The 25,743-nt window shown below is 35.2% G+C and overlaps 1 protein-coding gene across 1 annotated transcript in view; it reads right to left on the reverse strand.

Annotated features, from left to right (window-relative positions):
* LOC138321580 (CCN family member 5-like) overlaps positions 1–24,115 on the reverse strand; it is a 63,774-nt gene extending 39,659 nt beyond the window's left edge. The window contains exon 1 of the mRNA XM_069265349.1: positions 23,486–24,115. Within this exon, the coding sequence (XP_069121450.1) occupies positions 23,486–23,656 (171 nt within the window). The 5' untranslated portion in view covers positions 23,657–24,115. The remainder of the gene's footprint in view (positions 1–23,485) is intronic.
* Between the last annotated feature and the right edge of the window lie 1,628 nt (positions 24,116–25,743).

Below are 25,743 nucleotides of genomic sequence, written 5' to 3' on the forward strand. Positions count from 1 at the left end.
ATCATAGCATCGATTAGAGAATGAAGTACCTTATGTCCCAATACACTGAAACCAGGAAATGTTTCGTATGTGACTTGCAAATATTTTATGAAAAATTAGGTCCTTTGGTTTGTAGTTTTTTATTATTTTATTTGGTTAAAGGGACTAATTTTAATTTTTTCAAAAGTTTTGTTTTAACAAAAAAGTATATCGCATATAGTTAAATGTAAAATTGCTTTACAATTTTGAAAGACATGATGACAGAGGTGGATTAATAGACCACAAATCTATATCAAATACATTTTTATTATGCTATTTGCAATGTGGAATTGCTATAGCATTCCTTTATCATAGCATCGATTAGAGAATGAAGTACCTTATGTCCCAATACACTGAAACCAGGAAATGTTTCGTATGTGACTTGCAAATATTTTATGAAAAATTAGGTCCTTTGGTTTGTAGTTTTTTATTATTTTATTTGGTTAATAAGGACTAATTTCAAGAGATTTCATCAAGTTAAGGAAATTCCTTGAACCTTGACAAGAAGGAATGATTAATTCATCATAAATGCAAAGCCCCTTGGTGTTTCAACATAAAATTTTAACCAAATGTAAATATAAGCATTGAACGTCTTTCAGTTGGCATTCATAGCCAATATGAATGCCAACTGGACAGAGGCAAATCCCGCTTGTGCTTCATGAAATTTGCTTCTATCCAATTGGCATTCATTTTGGCTATGAACGCCAGCTGAAAGACGTTCAATGCTTAAATATTCGACATGTTGTTTTAGTGGGATAGTACTATAAAGTCGGATGAAGGAGAGTACATCACACATTAGTCTTCAAAGGCACATGACACAAAGTAACAAACGCAAGCATGAATGGATTTATTTGTTTACATGGATTCAATTCTTACTTAAGGAAAATCAATAAATAAAAATAGATAATCAAAATTTATGAAGAGAAACAATTTTATTTTGAGCCTAATTTCTAGTAGATTACTATAGTGATTGGAGGTCCAGTTTTCAATATCAACAGTTTCTTTAAGAACACATTTGTATAAATTGCAGAAAGCAAATTTACTAACACATTGATATAAGATACATAAACTGCTTGGGAATGTTATTCCCAGTGTGCTGTTTCGGGCTTAAACTACATATTATACGTACATCCCAATATATCTACATTATCATGGGCACGATTCCGATCTGTGTGTTCTGTGCTGATCTGTCTGCAATCATAAAATACCCGGCAGATGAGACAGCAGTAGAGCTATCTCAGGCTGACCTATACTGATCAATGGCCGATACGTGATGAAATAACTTCTGATATCATCTCTTTTCCTGTTGTACATCAAATTGTAGTATATGATACTGCAATCTGAACCTCATTTCAAAGGGCGATACAACGATACCCAAAGTGTGAAGTCACTGGGGAAATCTATATAGTCAGTTACATATTTACAATTTTGCAATGAAGAGGAATGTTCTGTCTTCATTTACGACTACACCTTTTTTAAAAAGCATGCACAATATCCACAGCAGTCAACTAATGGAGAGCGCTTTAAATCTTCTGCGATCAGCGATATGTAAAGTGTCGGCCAGCCGTAAGTTGAACCCTCCCCTGGGACCGAGTGTCAGCTAGCTTGATGGACCACAACTGATATGTAAGGTGGTCACAGACACACGACATGAATACTAGGTGATACATTGGGACCTTTGGGAATCTTTTTAACTGACACGTGATATATATGTGTTTATGTATACTTGTAGAATGTAGGCTGAGAGACATTGATCGATGTCCTTGGGATGGTGATTGCTAGCTCTGAAGGTTACAAAAGCCAGGCTTCTGTCGTAGAAATACATTGTAATATACTGCCGCCATCGATATCTTTGTGATAAACTACTTTTTATTCATTCATTCTATTAATGTCACGAAACCATTGCGTCGTTCGTAGAAATAAATTTTATTATACTGTCATCGGTAATATATTTCAGATAATTTACTTCTTATTTATTCTTTATACACACAGTACACAATTTCCTTTTGCATCATTCACCAAAACCTCAATACCTTCTTACTTCTATATAAAATGTAATTGTAAGTCTGAAAGAAGCGATTGTAATAGGAACTCAAGGCTTAACTAAATGATTTAACATTAATTAATATATGAACACGTTGCATATGTGCGAAAGAAGATATAGGTAATGTCACCTTGACTGTGTAATAGAAGCTATATTTTTTGAGAACGGGCTTCAAATAAGTGCTCTTAATTGCAAAATCAAACTAAAAGTCACAAGTACATGAAAATTGAAAAACTCGTAATGTGATAGAACAGAACAAATGACTAGACTACGTACGGTGTAGAAAGAATTACGTTATTATTATTGACAAAGAGAAATGGTAATTTCCCCGAAGACGTGTTTTTTTTAAGTCTGTATACTTATATAGCCGAGGCCACCATCATTGTCACTTCGCATGGAAGTGACAAGGACAGCAGAGGTGTGGAAATACAAATCACAAAGGTAATCATCCAGTAACCTTGACATATCTTTAGTGTTTACTGTAAGATAAAAGTATTTTCGGGAGATATATTTTTTTGCAATTTCACGAGAGATCTCGAACATGAACTTAAATGCTATATAAATAATCGCATAAAAGTAAAAAGTGTGGCGTAATTCTATGGAATCCTCCCCATAGGATGTAAACTGTTGTAATATATTTTGCAAAAGTTTTATTTACACATGATAAATTTTAAAGAATATAATAATGTAGTAGTTTTATGTGGAGCAATCATAAAAGTATATATGAATGCACTATCTTATTAGTTAGAGCCATTGGTCACAGGTCTGTGTATTCGGAAATAGGATGATAAAAATGAAGACGCGAATAAATGTATTCGCAAAAATTACGTGGTTTGCAGTATACGCTACATAATTGTCAGCAGAATAGGAGTTCTGTTAGAAATGTTTTGTTTTATGTTAGTTTTTATTGATTGATCGATATTATTATTTATCATGTTTAACCATTGTTTTGATTAGCGTCCTATTAACGGCAGCGTAGATTAAAGTTGTTCGTCTGATGTGTGTACTTGATGAACCCTGTTTCAGTACATGATTAGCATGAGACATATCAATTATATCTGATATCTTTTGTTCTAGTCATTCATTATTTCCTGGCTCTTTTTGTCCATCTCTATAGAGGTTAACACAGCAGCTATATTACAATTCTGGCAAGTATGCCTTTGATCATTGCATTTGTGTGACAATTGAGCAATGAAAACATTTTTGAAAAAAGAGTATACTTGTGTTTTTTTTGTATTCAGTTTATGTATGTCATAATAATGTTTCAGGGCCAATTCCTGGTGATAGATTATTGCAATACGATGCTATCAAAGGAAGGCAAGTTTCTTTTTACAAGTTCAGACTGTTTTGCTATTCTTTGTTGCTTTTGACTTCTGCTAGTCTCCCAGGGACGCGACAACCTTAAATTATTCTATGGGAATAAACTTTTGTGGTCTACGTAAGATAATCTAATAAGCCGCCGAGTAATCCGGTTTTAGAGTATATGTAAATGCAAGGCTCGCTCGATTTCGCTCTCATACTCTTTAATTCGGTCGACATGAGTGTTGCGTTAATCTAATTTTAAGATTTTATTAACATCTTTGAGCTTTTACGTCACTTGAAGCACTATTTCTTGTTAATGACTGACCTTCACTGTAAGATAACTTCTGTTATTTGTAGTGCAAACCGTTAGATCGATTCACACCTACTTACCAAGTATAATTAGTATGGACTGACTAGACGCTATGTCAGAGTACAGTTAACTCCAAGTCTTCAAAGGAATAATAAATTACTTGATACTATCTTAATGTTCTCTTAACACAAAAGTCGGCGTGGGGGGATAATAGGTACAAGCCAGGGTCATACAGATATGATGTACGGAACTCGACAAGAGAGTAATTAACTAGTGGTTAATTTGATTATTTGATAGAAATCTTAAGGTGTTCACAGAACTTATGTTATTGATATTTTCCATTTTCACTTAAGTATTATCGTTTATATTGTTTTATCATGCAATATTTGCGTTACTATTGATGTAAAATATAAATGTTTATAAAATATTTCATCATCTTCACCAAGTATTGTTACGAAAATCTTCACCAAGAGAACTAATTGATATGAGAGATTTAACACGCCCATTATTGTCTGTGCTAATTGTACGTCTTGTGGGGTAGGGCTGGGCTCAGTGAGAGGCTGGCAATATACTTCCGATATGTATCAGTATGGCGTTTGATTGCAACGGGCAATACAATATGCACCGGCGATTTTACATCCATGTAATTCACATGTTTTACTTCATTGAATTCAATTAAAACGAAAATATTGATGCGTGATTCGGAACCTTTCAGCGTGTGGAATTCAAGTTTTAATCTGCATATATCTAAATAAATCTTAAGTGCGTAATATTTATTCTCACGCTTGATATTTCCTTTTAACACAATCAGCTTTTGTTGTGACAGCCAATGCACGATATCAACAATTTTATTGATAAGCACTTTATGTCGAGGTGTGAGAAATACTTGATGTGACGTATTTCGCCACAAACCCTTTTCAATTTACAAATGTATCCATGTGAATACAGATTGAATGCTACTATCGAAAATATTCTTTATGTAAAAACGCTTATTTTTATTGTGTATTGAACATATCTGAAGTAATTTATATTCGAATGGAAGATTTTATGATCAAAGGAAATATGGACTTTGAATGCCTTTGAATGTGCGGCTTTTAGAAAATCAATGAAATAAGTAGGAAAATGGGAGTTTCACAGAACACACGATTAAATCACGAACTCAATGTGCAAGTTTATATTGAAATTTAAAATGCAATTAGATTTTAAATCTGTTAGCAGATGTATTGGCCGATTATATAAATTTTCGTTAAGTGCATTGTGGGATAGAGAATTGGTAAATTCAGCAAAGGGTAATCTGAATTACACAAACATTAAAGTCAATCATGTCAATCTTAATCATAACCATTAATGTGCGTAGTTAATAAATATGTTGAAATCGGTTTACAGTGAATCATTTAGTCAGTACTCATACGCCAATAAATGTTATTGTTTTATCGTTTTTAATATGTAATTACCAGCTCTGATATTTATTTTTTTCGATTATGTAAAATTTCAAAACCTTACATTATATTCGTTTACGTTTTAATCGGAATTTTATGCTATTGTTAAACTCTTTGCTCTGAGGAATTAGAGATATAGATACTGTCTAAATCTCTTGAGAAAAATTAATGCATAACCCTACTTACCAATAAAAACTATGTTACAAACAGTGGTGCCAATATCGCGTATGACATATTTACTGATAAATGTTGGTGAAATTGAGAACATTAATCAAGTTTTCTTCATATTTTATCTCGATGTCTTATTTTAGATATATGATATCTTATCAAATTAAAGAGGTGTATTCATATAAGGACTAAACCAATGACTTGCAACATGCGAAAAGCATGTTATTTTTCAATAGTTATACATATTTTATATCTGATAACAAGTAGATTTCTCCAGTACAATTGCATTCAAAATCAATTATGTTTGTTTTTCATGTAAATCACTTTAGTTCGCGAGATACTTATTGTATATGAATACACTACTGTGAGGATGAACTCTTGGTCGCAAATTTATCTATTTGCGAATATTGTTTGTTGTGTCTCTTGAGAATACATAAAAATGTTTTCTCCGGGAACTCCTTCACGAAAAAAAATCTAAGACGGCGTTTTCATTTCAGAATATTTTATTGTCAGATGTTACAGACAATCGGAATTGGGCAACAGGCAACATTCCTATACACGCCCTCTCCTTACAAATTAACAGTAAATGTTTATTTTTTAATGATGATGATATCCTAAAACATCAAGCTAGATATTGATAAACGTCATATACAAAATGTATCCAAGTTCATATCATTACAAATAGAAAAAAAAATTACAAGACATTCAACGAATTCAACGAAATCTATTCAACAAAATCAGCGAAATCTATTGGTATCTCTGACAAAGCACTGAACTTTATCCAATATAGCTTTATTAATGTTAATATCGTGTCTTTCAGAGCCTTGCAAAACTGTTTGTGTTGTCAGTGGTATATCATTGTCAAGTTCCAAGTTAGAGTTAAAAGGGAGCCGTCTAGGGTTAACGTATAAAGGACAGTATAGAAAATAGTGTAAAGACGGCGTTAAACGAACAAAGGGAACACAGAAAACACAGAGGACAGCAATTTCTTTGAACCACCTCAAGTGAATTGATCATTGCTGATTCAAAGGATACATACCGTCATCTATGAAAGCGATATTTCCCATCAAAGCTCATAGAGTTCAGATATCTGTTTCATATGCTCCACATTACAGCCCAAATGACAGATTGCATTGTTTTAACAATCCTGTGTAATCTGCTCCACAACGCTGTGTTGCCAGCGAGGAGGGCCAAACTGTTATCTTTATTTTTTTAGATTAACAAGCAAGATGTCAGACATTTTCGGCGTGCCCGTCTATTTCCACACAGAATATATGAATATTTGTCTGTGAAGGAAGACACATTTGTCTGGAGATATTGGTTGCCCTGTGTTCCAAGTATATTAATGCTTTCTAGGCTGGAGTAAACAAACTACCATTTAGCCTGCTATTTTTTGGCGGAGATGGCATGTTTGCGATTTCGAAGGACATCATCGCGAAGAATGATCCACGAAATGTTGAGATATAGTTAAATCCACACTCTTATATCCAGTGTCAAAATCGCTAACAGTTCATTTCCTTGTTTGATTTAAATCATAAAAAATGACTTGCGTAAACAGCCTTTCTAATTACAAAAATTCTGTTCTATTAAACGCAATATCTAATTATTTCTCTTTTTATCTCTTTGCTGCGAATTATTGTGATACACATTTAATGTTTTACTTTTGGTTATAGTCTGGGTTCAAAGCCAGACAGAAACCATTTAGATATATTCTTTAACGTGGATTTTACCCTATATATAGTAAAAATGTCTATTCACAGGTAACATATCTTTACCTGAATTTACCTGAATGTATTACTAACTTATAAAATGTTATTTTTCTATTTCAAGATCAGATGTACAAGCACTAGCAAACGTTTAAACAGTTGGCTATTATAATTGATAGACCGTTTGTGATCTGTTAACCAAGTACTCGAAAACACAAAAGTACGGCAGACAAAACAACAGGATGATACTGAGAGCGGAGACTAAATGTGTCCGAGCAATGTCCTTTTTAAAGTGCTAATAGAGACTACAGAACCAAAATATTTTCCATAGACGACAATATTTACGTATACAACTCACCAGCTGGTTAAACGGATTTTTCTTGCATTGAATTCTGCACCAAAAATTACAAAAAAACTTTAAACAAATTGCACTATTGATTTTTGACAACAACACAATTGAAGGATTTCAAAAAGTTTTTACATATTTTTTCATCTCCTTGTATTGCCCAACCCATTAAAATTTATGCCTACCTAAGTATTATACAAACAACCTCCAAAGTATTAGCCTCTCTATGGAATCTTTTGCTCCAAAGGACATCTCGAGGTTTTTTATTTTGGTTCTGCGGCCCCTCACTGCTTAACAAATGTATAAAAGGTTACTTATTAACCGTTAATCTGGAGTATACAAAACACGAATAATATTGCCAGCAAAAACTTAACTTTATCAATTCTATAACGCGTCTTCGAACATATACAAAACTGTCTAGAATTGTTTTTCTTGAGTCATTTTCTAACCAATCTCACTTTAGCCTTCAAAGAAAATGCCATCACATCATATTTCATTTCGATATACGACGGGGATATGTATATTTTTCATAAATCCATTCCATTTCTTTTATCTATAACAAACTAGCCTGCCTATTGCTTGATACGGCCGTTCAAACCCTGAAGGGTAATCATTGTTTCTAAGTATCTCATCCCGTCTATCATATACTTTGTAAATGTGATTATCTGTACATAAGCAGAAGCAGCACAGATTAAGAACTGCGAAGGGGAACATCTTGTCATTAGTTCTGTAAGTAAATTTGATGTGGAATTGACAGTGTATAGATAACTTAAGCAAGACCGTGAATCGAGGACAAGGTCACATTAGCTAGCGGTAACAATAAACATCCGCCCTGCTTATGACAGGGTTGATGTGTACGGTGCCCGCAATAGGGGTATCATCATACAAAGCGAAAAAACAATTACATGGATAAGAGGAACCCTTATCGAGATTTTCTGAAAATTGTCAGAAATGTCAAACAAAAAACGACGAAAACCGTCAAAAGACAAAACATAATAAAACAGAGATTGGATCTCAGAGTCGGTTTAACACAAGTACATGTAAATCAATAACATTTTCATTGGATTCGGAAGAGCAAACGTTCTTTGTTCTACTGACCATACCTACCATATACACGTATATTGATATATTGATTTCAAAATAGGATCAATCAAAATCACAAATGAGCATTAGATGTTATATCCGACTCAATACTAATTTAAAAGGCAAAAAAAAAAAAAAAAAGTTTGACCTCAATGCACATGGAACGTGCTTTTTTCCGAAATAAATAATGGTGACGAACCATGTTGGTCTGTAAGCTGAAATTATTTCGTTTTAGAGCATTTCTGTAGAACTATCCAGTTTTAAGTATATGCTTAAGCTCATATCAACATGACTGAGCAAGTCTGCGTATTGGCCTTGGAGTCATGTATTTCGGTGAATTTGTGATACTGGTAATAATTCGTTGTCCACATGCGCCTGAATGTTCTGCGGGCATCGGTGCATGCTCCAAAATGGCAGCCACATTGAAACCTGACCTTGGATTATACCTCCTGGTGTCATCGTGTTTGAATAGATCAAGACATGAAGTTATTTATATACAGTACTGATGAATTGTATATATCGAACCGCCGTTCATGTAGGTCAACCGCGGACAGTTCGTGTGAGGGAAAGGTAAAGGTCAATAGAAATCGTCACCAGGAGGCGCTATCTCCCATAATCATTGATGAAGAAGTGTGATATATTAGTCATATCGGCAACTGAGAGTTGGAACTGGAATTAAGCATGGCGACTTCAGTGTTCAATATTGACCAATATTGAATATAGAAAACTGTTTTCGGTTCAAGTAAATAAATGTCTTTTTCCGAAACCCAAATAGGAACATTTTCTATCATCTGTGCCATCACGCACGGTAACAATGCTGATCATATGTATTTGTAGTTGATATGGATGAGAATAAAATAATATTCATTATTTAATATTATTGATATTAATGCCACAAAAAAATCCTACCCGTGATGTCATTTAAATCGAGGATATTCCTTGTTTCTTGTTGAATACCAGTTATATTTCATCGAGTGAGGTGGAAACTTTAATATTTTCCTGAGTGCTTCATGGGTGGATATAACGAGATTGATAGTAACCCCTGTAGTATAGAGGATGATTGTCTTCCAGTTCTATCCCTCTTTCTGCCATGTCATATCATTAACTTTGCATCACCATGGTGCTGTGACTATTCCGAATGTCATCAGCGATTATCACCATGGTGTTGTACAATCGAAACTCCTCGCCCACTTCTGCGAACTTCGAAGCATATGACGAGATGATTGGTTGTTGTAGAGTACTTCGAATGCCAGTAGCAATTATGTGTCTTGTCGTGTAAGGGACCCCTAGCCTGGCGTTACCAGGTTGTACGATGTAATTTGGTTTAGAAACAAAAAAGACTATCCGTGTACTATAAGAGTACACATTACTGTCGGCCATTGTAAAGACCATACTGTGTGTTTCTGTGTGACATTGTGTAAGGGAGAATTTAATGAACTTTGTGAAATTCCACAACACATGTGAATTTATAACTAATTGAGGATATTTTACTAGCAACGAAACACATTTATCGAGTCGTCTTCAATTTAGACCAAATAAGGGAGTTCAAGATGGTGTTATTCAAATTAAAAGCACTTTAGTTCCGCCTTCTTATCAAAATAAATATTACGGTGATATTTTTGGTAAACTTCACCATGAGGAAATAAAGAGAATTATAACAGACTCTACAAACGTGAGATCGCACTGTCAACCATTATACAAATGCCGCAGCTTTCTAAAAGTAAAGCGATTACTTTTCTATGGTGGCTTACTCGTGCCATTCTTGCTTTTTCGCTTTTTTCCAACGCGAAACAGCGAAAATCCTACTTTATTTTTTCGCTTTTTCGCACAAAGTAACGTTGGGTTTTCGCATTTTCGCGTTTTTTCCAACGCGAAAATGGCAAAAATCAGCCACCATATTATGGTGCAACATATTGTTTTTAACAAGATAAACCATAGAATAAGTTATAAGTGACTATTTTGCTGAAAAGATCTCATTTCTATCTATCAGAGTTACTTCCCTTTGTGTCACTCCGTCAGCACTGGGAAGTAAGATCTCATAGACTGTATTTTTATAAGTTCGATTTATATATGGAGATAAGTCACAGCCCTACAAATGGTTTTACACTTTAACGGACATGATGAACATCACGATCGTAGATCACAAAGTACTTGATGCTTCGTCGATGAAAGAGCTCTGCACTTTGTATAATTAACACGAACATTGAACTAAATGCACTTTTTCACAGATGTGCAGCATATCTGTAAATGGACAATCACGCTTTGAGGTGATATATAGATCTATATATATAAAGATAAAAGAACGTGACGTTATAACAAGCAGCACCGCACTTGTACCTGGCGGAGAGTTCACAGGTTTGGCCCAAAGTCAAGTTCATTAGTATTGATCAGACGAAAAAAATAATATTGAATGTCAGAACAGGTCAATTCAGTTTCAAAAGATATTCAGAATCAATCCGCGTGGTGAAAACAGCAGTTGGCAGTTAATCAGCACGTTCATTGGTTGTAATAAAATAGGACGCTTCGTTCTTGATCATTTTAAATCCAAAGAAATAATATTCAAAGAAATAACACCAACGGCTATATAAATATGTCTGTGGGCATGTATTGTATGTATATAGTATAAATGATCTCCTCAAATACACATGGGTCTGAAAAATAGTTACAGTTCATGATATAAATTGTACCTAAATATAATTTTCATACCCCTGTGATCAAAACCCTGTCATTCTCCAATTTGTGCATCGTAAGAAAAAGATTTTGCCTCATAAAAGTACATGACACCTTTCGCTGTTAACACTTTCAAGACTTTTTAGGCGAAATGTTATATGTGGCTTGTAATGAACCTGTTGAGTCAACTGCAGCTATGGTTGGCGATGAAACTAATAATCACTGCTAAAAGGATAAACTGTGAATTGTCCATAAGCTATATGTATGTATGTAGGTAAAATAGGAACTTCTAAGAATGTATGATAAGAGAAAAAAAAATATATAGCTAAATAACAAAAACACACTGTTATGATTGACTCTTTAGATCTGTATATACATGTGATGCTTTTTGATGTATATACTGATTCATATCTTGTCTATACAATTTCTTCGAGGTACGTGTTGTGTATGTACAATTGTATAAGTACTAGAACATATTATATATAAAAAGATTATTCAACAAGTCAATAATTCTTTTTATGAACCTGTTGAGCCAACTGCAGCTATGGTTGGCGATGAAACTAATAATCACTGCTAAAAGGATAAACTGTGAATTGTCCATAAGCTATATGTATGTATGTAGGTAAAATAGGAACATACCATAGTTACCGTTATTGTCTCCAAAGAGAAATTAAATTAAATTAAATAATATCCACGTTGTAGATAACAATATACTTCTAAATTCATAAATGTTTTAAACGTAATAAAAGGTTTTACGTTAATATATCTAGATATAAATCTTGCTTAAAAATGCTAATATATTTATTTGAAATACAAATCTTTAGAATGATCGATTTAAGTTGTTATATACATGTATTATGATTATAATTTTAAATTTCATACTAATATCTACTTTCAAACACAGGTGCATAGTGTATCAACGTGTCATCAAGCTCCCTAAAAGCGTAATTGGCCTACCCGTTTACCTGATGCAAATTTATACTTCTACAGTGTATTACATTTTACTACTACACTGAAGTCTACGTTTGCACATTTCCTTCCAAACAATACTCATTGGTAGGTGTATTGGAAGCCCATACTAAACTATGAGACTTCTTCTAGGATTCACGCATGAACGATTGTTTACTTGAAAGTCCCCTTTTTCGTTGTGGAATGGGTGTAGAGTTGGCGGGAGAGGTATTAGATGAGTTATGAGAGAATGTGAGGGATTAAAAGGAATTCGGAAGTTTAAAGTGGAGAGAGATTGAGTGAGATGTTTGGTTTGGGTTACTAGCTCTTAACGCCATATTAACAGCTTAGGGTCACAGGTGAGTAATGGGACAACTGTGCAGAACTAATGGCATTTAATCAAATGAAAGTATCACTGTATCCAACATAACGATGATATTTATGTTGCTTTTTACAACAAGTCACACGAGCTTTTTTGCAGATGATTTTTTAAGGCACGAATTAAAAATAATCTGAACGCACATATGTACTGAAAGTGCCCAGAAATGCAGACAGGAATCCCGCATAAGTGTGTATTTGGATTCTATACTGTCTCATTGTAAAATACAGCAAAACTGAATCGTAGAAATTTGACATATTAAGTGCCTTCCAAAACTGTATTTGCTTCTGCAAATAAATGTGTGCTTATATGCAAAAAGCGTTTCAGTTAAAAATTAAATTGAAATATCAACATAGAACGGAAGAGACGACCACAGAACTTTATTAATTGTATGTCAAGCTTGGCTTTTCGGTGAAGTTTACGTCGAACAATTAACAATCACAGCCATTTAAACGCTTTTAATCAACATGCTATCCATTGAAAATTGACCACGTTCATTTTTCAATAGACTTTCCGGTAACGTTGAAAATTGGCCCTAGAAGCTGTCAATTTTAAGCGGCACGATCCATTTCCAATGGCATTCATGATCCATTGGTATACAAGCGTTGCCATAAGTTGTACAGTTGACAGCATTCGGTCAAATTGATATATAGACGGTACCACTGAGTCTACATTCGGTACACTTGGGATATAGCTGTATTATTAGCTTATGTACCGGCGGTACCATCGGTATGAAAGCGGTATTTTAGGATTAAGTTTTGAATGACCTTATGGGTCCATGATCAACGGGAGTCCGCTTTCAACGTTTTCATTGTATCGACAATAAAATGCACACGTCTGATAAATGATAAGTGCCGAATACTAAGTATCGGCTGTTGATTGGTTAGTTGATTGGGCTTTAAACAACCAATTGCAAGTACTGGTCTTCAGCGCCAAACTTTTCTTTCAGATTTGTGCATTTATCTTGTCAAACAAAAAATGCACAACGTATAATGGTTTTAACCTTACAATTGACTTGGACGCTATTAGATCGTTTGTCTCCCATAGCTCGAAATCTTCTTTTTGACAACCATTTTATTGGGATTTTGTTTATATGAACAGAGTCATGCGTGACACTATTAGAATGCATGCCCCATTTCATAGCTGTATCACAGATACAATCAAACATTTGATGGGATTAAATCTTGGTCTCCGTTACGTACAGTCACTGCCATATCTGTGATGAAAGCTTTACAACTGACGTTATAGACTTTAGACTACCTTTTGCACGGGTAGATTGCGTAATAGTGATGCAATCAATCAATGATAGATCGAGACAAGTGAGAAAGCTAGTTCTCTCACATACTATACAATGAGTATGATGGACAAGGCATCCAATTTATCCTTTTGATCTGACAGCGAAAATCCACTGTATCAATTCGTCGAGAACAAAGCCAGGCAAATTGCAATTATGGTTTCCTCACATGCTCCGTTAATGTTACTACTATGAGTTCGATCCTTTGAGCTAAGGGGATCCACTTTTTTTTTAAATTGTATATCAAATAAAAATCCTTTATACACTCGGCGATCTGTTTGATGGCTGAGGTTAAAAGTCGATATCCTAATATCGCAAGTTGATATTTTATGACAGTGACAGCAGTTATTAGAGATATTTCGCCTCGTCAGAGACAACGTCCGTTTCAGCACATTAAGACTGAAACATGGCAGACATGATTACCTTCAAATTGATCTGATTGAAAAATGCCACAGTTTTCAAGGTTGCAAATTACATGTGTGGTTTAGTCTTCCTCGATATTGAAACCATTTGATGAACCTGGTGCAGAGCTGGATTGAACGCAAGCAAGATATGTCTTTTAAGATTCAAAAATTCAAATATTGAAACACCGGCATTGTAATGCCTTGAATGATATCAACCATGTGGTGGCTGGTTAAGGCCTGAGTTTTAAAGCATTTTTCACGGGATGCACACGTGGTTTTTTTTAACATCTATGATTGCAAAATTGAACCTTCGCCAAATACATTGAAACTGCACTGCGATTCCATCTTATGCAGATATGTAAATTGAATTTTAGGCCAATCCCGCCAGATAAAGAAATGGTTTAAGTTTATGTAAAGGACATCAAAAGAAACGCGACAAGCTGGTAGGGCTGCTTTCCGTGTGGTTTTGTGGGTTTTGACAACATACATACAGGCGTGCTGCAATCTAATTTCAACTTGTATTCCCGTCAGAGAAAGAAAATGAGATTTCTTTTCCTTGTCTAATTTGAGGTTGCAAGGAATCTAAAACATATCGGCGCAAGACATTTAGTTCTATAAATTTTAGAATTTTCACCACAATAACATATGGGGGCTGTCTGTTATATAAGGTACACTGTAAGTTATAAGCCGCCTGGTTGTGTGGGTTCTTTCCCAGCCATCATACAATGCCAAATATAACATGCCAGTGATGAAATCAAAACATTCCACAGAACACTTAATATGTCATATGAGCTATTGTGATCTGCGTTTTATACTTCATAGAGCTAAACATGTCCTTCGATACACCATATAACATTTCTGAGTGGGAATTAATCCAAAAATAATTCTTATTCGCCAATAATTCAGAGACCTTCTAATTTGCCAACAGTCTAGAGATCATTAATTTTACCAACAAACTTGAAAACTTCTAATTTGCCAATCGTCCACGAGGAACTTTATAATTTTTTACATTCCACACACCTTCTAATTTGCCAACAATCCAGCGACCATCTAATTTGCCAACAATCCAGAGACATTCTAGGTTGTCAATCGTCCTGAGACCCTCTATTTTGCAACCAATGCAGAGATGCTCTTTCCACGCCAGAACTTATCACGTATTGTTAACATATTTACGAAAGATCGAGAGATACCAAAGATGCCAACAACTCAGAGAAACCTCTTATGCATTTATGTAATCAGCCCAAAGAGTTTCCGAACATATTTTACGTTGGTGTCATATGTGTCACCTGTCAAAAGCACGACCACGGGGATAGATGGTAGCCTAGATATTTTTACACTGCCGTTTATAATCATCTTTAGGCTTGTCAAGATAGCTATCCGTTTTCTTCATGCCTACCCAAAACAGTCGTAAACTGCACGCTTATTTTGGACCAGTGGATGATTTAACAGATAAAGTGAGTTTCACAACCATACAATTCCCATATCAAGTGGATTTGTTTAATCAATAACTTACACTTGGCGTGTAAAACAATTGTTTTCACGACTTCCCTGGAGAAACAATGCCGGGAACGTACGAATTATCTGATGAGAAATTTATTCATCAATATAACCGATCAATGATCTTGATTGGTAAGCTAAATCGCTGTTACATAATTATCTTTTTAATACTTGTGATTTATGACATGGAGAAATGGAGTTTAGAAACAAGTTCTTTACATCCTGCAATTGTAATTATTTTCATTCGATGTATCCTTCTTTTAATTGGTGATTTAGCTTTTGGGATTTTGAAGCGATAAAACGGGAATCGGGTTTCCTCCACAGCTTTATCAATATTCAAATCAGCAATAAGTGTCCTACATCGCCTTCGAGTGTTGTTTTATGAATATAACTTGTTTCAGCTATGCACTCATTTTTCCCAATAGGCTGCTGAAATGTTCAGTGACCGTCATTAAAGTGGTTCAATACTATCCTCTTCATTTTCTGTTTGAATTTTAGATACATCTAATCTGATATCAAATTGATGGCTCAATAACTGAAATATACTTAAAAAAATCTAGCGAGGATATGAATCAATGCTTCAAAGACAAAGTTAAAAGCGTTGAAATAATGCTACCACTAGATTAAATGCGTTTGCAGTAATGTCTATTGATACTGAGTAGTTTCTATCTTCTTTTTATATCACTGGCGGCTTCATCGTGATATATCTTGACACCTCTTTGGCAGTATTCGCCTGCTTTTTTAATCCCTTCCCTGTTTTGCTGGTGATTTATTTCAAAACTAAAGGGCGCGTGCTTAAATTTGAAATTTTGCAAATGAAACAGGTTTTCGCATGGGTCCCTTGGGATCGACAGGCTTACCGTTATAGACGAGAGGTTGCCAAATGTCAGTCAAGAACATTTTAAAGTCGAAAGTTCTTCTATACGTTTCTCTAAGCCTTCCGTTCAGTTAATGGAATTAGAAAACAACGTAGACAATGAAAGCGACATTGGTTTTCCGTCCGGTGCCGACTCCGGAACTACACTATACATTATCCGGCGTTAGAGAGCTCTTACATTATAACGGTGCCATTTTTAAACATTTCTCATTTTGGTTGGGAACATGGGCTTCCGGAACACTCCGAGTAGATTAGAAAATTTTGCAAGACTAAGACGCAGCAGACATTTTCCATTTCCCATTCTGTTTTAATGACAATTCTATTGAGCGAGGCGGTGAACGAGTTATCCTCATGTGATGAGATTTCCCCCAAATTCTAATTTTTAAGAGAGTTTAATATGTAACCACAAAAGCAATTCTACATTGAGGGATTCTTGATGATTTCTTCCCAGTGATTTGTATTTCACTGTTACACACTGCTACTCATTATGGTACCCAACGATTCAATAAACCCATTTAAATCAAGAGCTTTATCAATTCGGAATCGCATTTAATCAGATATTTTAATCAAAGAAAATGTAATCTGTTTATAAAACACGAGCAAACAATTTAACTTAGTCGTTTTCTGCATATATAACTTGACGGCTGCCAGCGTATTCAGCACCGTGGGATGGCAGAAGTACGGAAGAAATTATTACATTGGCGCCATATTACATTTTCGCTATCCAATAATGATGATAATGATACAAACATACAATGACGGCATGCGCGTTCATGTCGCATATAGTATAAAGTATATCAAACAAATTTGTTTCCCCCTGTTGTCTATAGAGGAGGTCATCAGCTTATCTGGTTTATCCGCCAATGATTTACACATCTATAATTTCCACTGCAGAAGTATTAGGGACATACAGAAAACATTTAGCTAGATCTAAAACACGAAAAATGCATTAAAATTGAGAAAATTCTAGACCCAATTTCTTGAAACAAAAAGTACCGGTTTAAGAAAAAAATATATTTCCATCTTATTTAATTTTTGTCGCAATTTGTGACTTAATTAAGATGATTTTAAAAAATCTGGCACAGACCAATTTGTTATCAAGATTGGGCACGCAATATTTTCTCATCAAACTGAGTGTTGAGCATTTTTAAGTAAGCCGGCAGTGGTCTGTCCATATACTATAAGGTTCGTTTAATGAGTAATCAAATTTCGAACATATTATGGGCGTTTAAATATCGCGAGAAACAGATGCCATAAAATAATTGATACTTTATCAAAAGATTGAATAGACGTAAAAAAATACACACAAAAAATAATATTTCTAGTATGGAGTAGAATCATTCTAAAGTATGCTCTCATACCATCCACTGTCTGCACAAATCACTGCCATAAGCGAAGTCCTTGAGACGTTCACCTTTGATTCTTTTTATCTCCAAACAAAATAGATTAGCATTCAATCGTATAAATATACAAGTTTTTGTCGTCGGTTTAAATCCGACGGCCTTGTGTCGTCTAGCGCGTGCCGTAGTCTTGTGATGGTACCAATTATCGTGCCACGTGGACCTGGCTACGAGCACATGGTGACGTAATCACTACTCCTCAATATCAATTTACAGACTCAGCTGCGTGCAAGACTCAAAATATTTCACAGATATCATTCCTGTTCAAGGTCTTTTTGATATTACGTTTAAATCGCATTGACATTGACGGCTGCAAACGCAGATACAACAAATGAAATATGTGGCAAAAGCATTGCCTTCACTGATACTCAGTCAGACTCGGGTATGTAACAACGAAACATTCAAGGTCACGAATATGTTCAGTATGTGTTATATATATTAGTATATACAATGAGCACTGTCTATTGCACGAATTCGCACTACGTTGATACGAACTTAATAAGGTGTGAGGTTACGGTTTCAATGTATGATCCGAAAGACGTTTCACTCGTTTGTTTGGTTGCCTGCGAAAGATGGAAGTTTCTGTTACTCTTTTTAGAAGTGGACATTTCAAACCTATATCTAACAGGTTGTGATTTCCTGCCACATCCCTCTGGTGTTGGTGTATACGTGGTGACATTTACCTATATTTAGTTATTGTATATCACGACATGGAAGAAGGCGTACAAACACCTCATCAACGTGTTAGACCTTTTGGTCTCATTCCGAATCAAACATGCCTACACCAGCATTAGACAAGACACATTTCATAACAAATCCTCTTGTAAGAAACACTATCTTATCCTCTCCAAAATCGTCCTCACTAACTGTCCTCTGTCAGCTAATAATTCAATCTAATGGATATAAATCTACAATATATTTTACACCGAATATATATTGGGCCAGCAAAATGTGTTACTTATCAAAAACAATCGAACAATTGAATATAGAGTTCAAATGCATCGATTGCCAAATCATCAGATATGCATTATGAAAAATCTTAATAAAATAATACAAAAGTCGTATATCATAAAACATGTCTACAGTGTACATGCACATAATCATCGTCATACAAATTCCTGTTAACAATATTGACATTGGCGTGAATCATCCCTAAATCGTAGACAACATGTGAGCTATATACGGCAAAATCATGGATGATGATATTTGGCGCCATTTAGCGCATTCAGCCAGAAACCATTGCGATTATCCCCATAAAGGTGAGGTTTGATATTAGATTTCTCAATAACAGCAACGTAACGACATGTCTCTCGAGGCCCGCTCGTCCTGAAGTACTCAAGAACGTGATTAAAACTGAAACAGACTTCACATAGGCTTCCAGTCACAAATCAGGTCAGCCAGTTTACCCAATAAACATCGACGTCACGCATAATTGTGTCAAAAATTCGGTCTGTATTGTGCGGTTTGTCACTAGACGGACAAGCACTGCTGCCATGTCTTTGTTAACGGGACTAACCTTAAACACCAACTACCTTTGCGAAACAAAAATCAAAAATTTCTTAAAAACAAGTATAATATATGAAAATATATAATAATTGCCTAAGAGGATGTGATAAAACCAACCAAATGCATGATTCCTTGCGAAAAATTTGTTAGTAGTGAAGATTCATGTCGCTATTTTGCTGTCTGACGCATTGATAATCTATCGCCGTTCAGTAATTAGGACGACTGCTGGAAACAAAACGACCTTTGTTATGAAAATGAGCATTTAATTTTTGTAAATTAAATTATTAAGAAGGGGATGGTAAGTGTAGTATTAACGGTAAGTTAATTACTTTTTTGAGAGTTATCAATTTCGTTTTACATTACAATTTTAAAAATTAAAAACCGTTTCGGAAAGGTAGTGGCCCGTTAAGTTTAGAGTGCCAAAGTTCACCATATGCAGTCATTGTGATATTGTTTAAAAAAAACTTCAATGAATAGAATTCAAATCCGCTGCCCTTTTCGCTCTCATTGTTTCACATTGTGTGCCTTCGACGGATATCACCGGTTCACCGGTTAGTCCCATGGGTGGAATGAAACTGCTAGAAGAATAACCAGATTATGAATTTGATCATAGGAAAAAGGAGTATTGCCCGAAAAAGGACAAAACTTGAGATCACATATGTGATACTAATGTATCTTTCAGGAAAATATGTTTTAATGCTCTCTACAACCGTGTATTTTTGCCCGTGATATGCGTTCAGTAAACAGATATAGCAGAGCATTTGATGGACATTGGCTTCTAGCCCTGGAACATTTTATTGTAAAATCATATACGGCTTATGATAAGAACTTTATACTAGTATTCTGGTATCATTAAACCAGACTCTGGTAGGCTATATGACAACATGATCAAAATAAAACATTTTGCAGATATTTATAGCTACAGTAAGTTTTCGATATATACGTTGTTAAGATGAATACAGGGTTTATGATTTTGATTTCATGAAATTTATTTGTACTTTGTGATGAGTCAGGATATCTATCGCGTATCATCGTCGATACGCTTAGCTACTGAAAGGCATGCATTAACGCATTAGGACCCATAAGTCAGTGAGTATGGAAACAGAATAAACGGAAGTGAAAAATAGTTATATTTGACATTTCCCTGTTATCTTCTTTATATAAGATCAGGTTTGACACGTCAACGACCTGGTCTCGTGTTATATGATTATTATACTAGAACCGTACTGCTTAGTCTCAGAATTTTTGCTTTATGGCAGCATTCATTTGTTTTATGATGCCGTAAATCACAAAAGCCGTCATTATCAGTATGGGATGCAGTGATAGTGGGAGACTGAAGCAAGTGAACCTGTTAACGTGTGTAAGTATGTGTTAGCTTACTAGTGCAAAAACATTGGAAATACCAAATGTGTCCTTTCTTATGAAATACGTAATGGCTGCGGGGTAAGACAAATAACCATGATATCCAAACCTGAGTCATTCAAAGAAAAGAAAATGGAGTTTAACACAAATATAACAATTTCCTCGACATTTTGCAGATGACAAATCCCATTTTCCACGGCTCAGTGCAAGAAATGTTTGGGTTACAGATACGTAACGCTATGATACGTAACGCTATGATATGAAACAAATTGAAGAGACATAATCACAAGTTAACAATATTTATTAAGATATTACGCACGGTTATCGTTAACTATCTACTTCGTTTAAACGATGCTGACATTATTTGGCGATAACGAGTTATCTATTATACATGCTATAGATTTATATGATATACGTCTTCTTTTGGTCATTCGCTCTTCAACAATTGGTACATTTGATCGAGATGGGAAGTTATACAATAATTGATGTCGCTTAAGGCAGTAATAATATATACAAGTATATATCATTCTCAATTTTGTTATCTTTTGACGATCATCGTTGACGAAATGGTAAGTTCATCTGAACTTATTCTTTATTTTATTGTTTTCGAAGCAAGGAAATCATCAATACAAACAAATGAAATGCCGGGCGAAGACGCATATCAAGTAAAGCAATAATAAAATATATTTCAAACCGATAATATAAGAATATACAGGGTTTTTGATAACATGACATCAATATACATGTATTGAAGTATCGGGATATATCTTTTCAAATGCGGCAATTATTTAGTGATCGTACCTTTAGATAATAACAATTTTGACCGTTTTAGTTTATTGAATGTTTTGACATAAGACAAATTGCAAATGACCCTAGCAAGAAAAGAAAGAATAAAAAAAATCCCAAACCAAGTAAGCTTAAATGTAGATATGTCGTTTTATATCACATTATAGCACATACTAATAGCAAATGGTGATTTTAATTGAAACTGGTCCACAACCGTAATTTCATTCATTGATCTAATCAGTTTGTAGGTCGTTCATTATATTATAGTAGCAAACTCCTTCCGTTAATATAGGACATTTTCTTGTTATTTATGTTCACCATAGAGGATCGAATGAAACATATTGAAATACGATGTAATTACTACACGTACTTAACGTAAAAAAATATTTACAAAAACTTAATTCCGGGTGTCCTGTTCTGACGGCCTACAGTGAATAGGGATACGGGTGATTGGCCATCGATTCTGTGTTGGGAGACCGTTGGTCTAAATGGCCCGACCTCATAGTTGAGTACGGAATATTGATAATTTTACGACACAATGTTGATCTTGTTGTAATGGATAACAACGATTTGCTCTATCAACATTCATGTAAAATAATAAATGGGCACATTTCAAAGAGTTTAAAGCGGAAATAAACTCTCCGCGTTTTCAACTGCAACATGACTATACCCAACAACCGTTGGTGTCATACAAAGAGCATAAGTGGTATTTAGTCATAAAACTGTGTAAAATGAATTAAGGAAAGACTTAAAAACTTTTGAATATCGCAATGTCAAATTTACAAATTTATTTCATTGAGTTCTCGATCGCTATTACTAACAATATATCGAACATTCACAAAATATATTATGTGTCCAATGAAATAAAATGAAAAAAAAACTGAACAAAGTCCAAAACTATATCACTGGTAGTTTTAAAAACATAAAATATCATATATTTAAGTTACATTTAGGTAGAAAAACAAACGCCTGCAAGTTTTACAAAGTTTGATAAAAAAAATATAGAAAACACTACACAAAAACGTGATTTTGACAAATTTATTTATGACAGTCAATAGTCACTTAACCAATCTTATGGTAGAAATATAAATTTTGCCACGCAGGTCATTAATATGCATTGTGAACATCCATTCATGCGTTTGATTACTTTCCGGTTGTTAATAGTTTTTAACAACATCCAAAGTACATTTACTTGCCAATTAATCAAAAGTATATATGTTGATCTTTGGGAAATGAAATTAACCACGGAGCTCCGACACGTTAATTTAATAAAAGACCAGTCAATGGTCTGTACTTGGACACGCCCCCGTCTAATGAGCATGTTTGCTGTGTTTAATTTCGATCGGAAGTAAGTGTCTTAGATCTGTCCGCCCACGAAGTTTATCTACAAGTACTAGACCATCCTTTGGGAGTCATTCCCATCTCCCAGCAAGGTGTTGGCCCCGGCACGTCCAGGAGTGGCTCAGAAAACACCAACTTTAACAATTCATGTTGGAAATCAAAGGAGAATGGCCAGTAACATGCGAGAAGACTCGGTCTATCGATTGGTGTCGATTGATTTTACGTATAGTCTTATCTTGAAACGACCAGAGAATTGGGCAATGTAGGGTTTTTATACATGAGTCGGCCGCAGTTCGAATACAGACATGTGAAAAAGCTTTTAACGGGAATGGTACTGAACCGTGTTGAGATCTATTTATTTCAAAGTCGAAGTGTTTATATATCAATTATAGATAAGGCGGTATATGTAAAGATCTTTGAAGGCGACATGGCAACAAGAATGAAGTCACACCACAAGACTATCATACTTATCTTTCGACACAGTATATACTATTGTAACAGCACCATACACATTGAAACACAAATATTCCAAAAAGTTATCTAAACTTCTATATATGAAAGTTTGAGATAAATGTAATGGTAACATGGATAAGTGAGTTACTTACCGCCCGTCTGCTGTGACTTCTGTCTCTCTCATATATGTTAAAAAGACGACATCCTAAACACTCAGCACTATCCTCTTGTTCCCTCGGTCCGTAAGGACTGACCCCCGGGACACAGGTTACCACCACCCCTAACGAGAATACGAAACACGACCACATATCACTGAAGTACATTCGAAATAGAACTTTAAAAAAAGTTTGTGGTCACCTTATTTCCAAACCATGACACACCTGTCACATGTGTTCACGTGATACATCCAAAAAGGTCACAGGCAAATATGCAAAGGTCACAGGTAGATACACAATGACTGTCTGACCTATATCCGATATGTGTGTGGAAACAGCAGGCAACTGTGCATGTGGACTTACTAACACATACTATTCTACTTTCATATTGCTGCAAACAGAGGCTCAAAGATACCATTTGTTAATTAGCGCATGGCGTTCATTCTTGGGACGAGCGATCTGATTGGTCGATTCAACACCGACAATATACTACGAGCGAAGTTCCCATTTCTAGGTGGAGTATCGGAGTTTATACTACGACAGGAATCACAGAGACCTTCCCATACACCTAGCCTGGTCCGCCGGAGGTGGGCAGTCATGGGGAGATCGCCCCACCGCTGCCACCAACATCCCACCGTTGTCACCGAGCTTCCGACTCTGGATACGCTCACTGCTTCTGGCTTAAGCCGACGTGATGATGGAGGGAAAAGCCGGCACAACATGTGTCTTGCTTTAAAAGCAGATCAGAGCCTGAGTGCTGATAATGCTCCGACTCTGTCTCTCCGATCCATAAGGCTCCGGCATCAGCGTGATAAAGGTATAAGCTAGAAAGTAGGCTTTCCATATACGTAGTGTTTTACGGCTTGGCATTCACAATAAAAAATTCGATTAATACTGCCTATGGTGATATACAGGTGACATTTAAAGCATTTCTGGGGTATTTACATTCAAGTGTGGCATCGGCCTTAAACATCACAATATTCACACATAATATTGTGTAGCTTTACACGCCAAAATAAATATCAGGATATTTTTTTACCTCTGTGACTGTCTCCACCGTTATAAAATCTTTATTTATGCCCTTGGCGGCATCCTGTACAGGTTAATTGCATACCGAGAGATGATTACATTGCGTTTGCAATCTGTAAAGCAGGGTCTGCTGCACATGTGATGAAGTGTGATATACCCCTAGTAACATGCTGCGATCGTTCGTCCTATATCAATTTTATCAATAAAGTAATGCATCGTACTCGATATTTAACTACAGAGCTTGACACATGTGACATTACACGTGTTTTTCTCGTGCTTGATAGCCGCTCGTGTTTGACACGCCTTATTGCCCACTGTCCGTTATAAGAACAATTATGAAATCCATTAACAAAATCGACATTGGAAAACATAGTGAAGTCTTGCAATCAGCAATAAACTGTTTTAATGAATCCATGCTGACATTTTGTCATATTTTACTCTACGCTGAAGTAAACAGGGAGCACAGATGTAGTTTATATGGCTCATTTATCGATTAGTGTATGATGAAGGCACCATCAGTAGCAGAGAAGAGAGACTGCTAATACAGGCACCAAAACAATGCACATCACATGTTATAGCATTGTAACGAAAAGTACTTTTGATCTCAAAGGAACCTGTACTTCGATGATAATTATACAGGTAGCGAACACTGGAACAAGGCTGTTAAGATTTCAAGATTTTATTTTTGCTCGGGAACAATGTTTGACATGAGGTTACCTGGGTGATTTATACAAGTTTTATCAATTTGTTTTTAAAAAGTTATATTTGCGTCGCTTGTCGGAAGTCAGTTATTATCATTTTTATGACATTGTTAACCAAATATGACCAAAGAACGCGCTTTCGTGTTTTATCAGAATGTCACACATTTGTTGTCTAGGTCACAATAAACATTTGTTTAATCTAACATTTCTTTGCCGTATCTCAAAGTTGTAACTCGGTGGGGATAAAAAAAAATAACGCTTGTGTTTGCTTGTTCACGTTAATTAAATTTTTGTCAACATAGTTCTAATAATTTTCTTTTTGGTTTGTGTTCATTACAAGCTTGCTGATGTAATTTGAACACGTGTTTGCGTAGTGCAGGTGATAAGCCATACTTTTAATTAATAACATAATTGCAGTACATGGTAGTTTCAATGTCTTAGCACATGACACTTGTGTTCGAAAGTTTAATGCATTGTGTTTGCATGATACGCTTTTGTTGACAGGATTAAAAACTGTTTACATGT

The sequence above is a fragment of the Argopecten irradians genome, chromosome 4 (genome assembly GCF_041381155.1).
Source record: "Argopecten irradians isolate NY chromosome 4, Ai_NY, whole genome shotgun sequence".
NCBI lineage: Eukaryota > Metazoa > Mollusca > Bivalvia > Pectinida > Pectinidae > Argopecten > Argopecten irradians.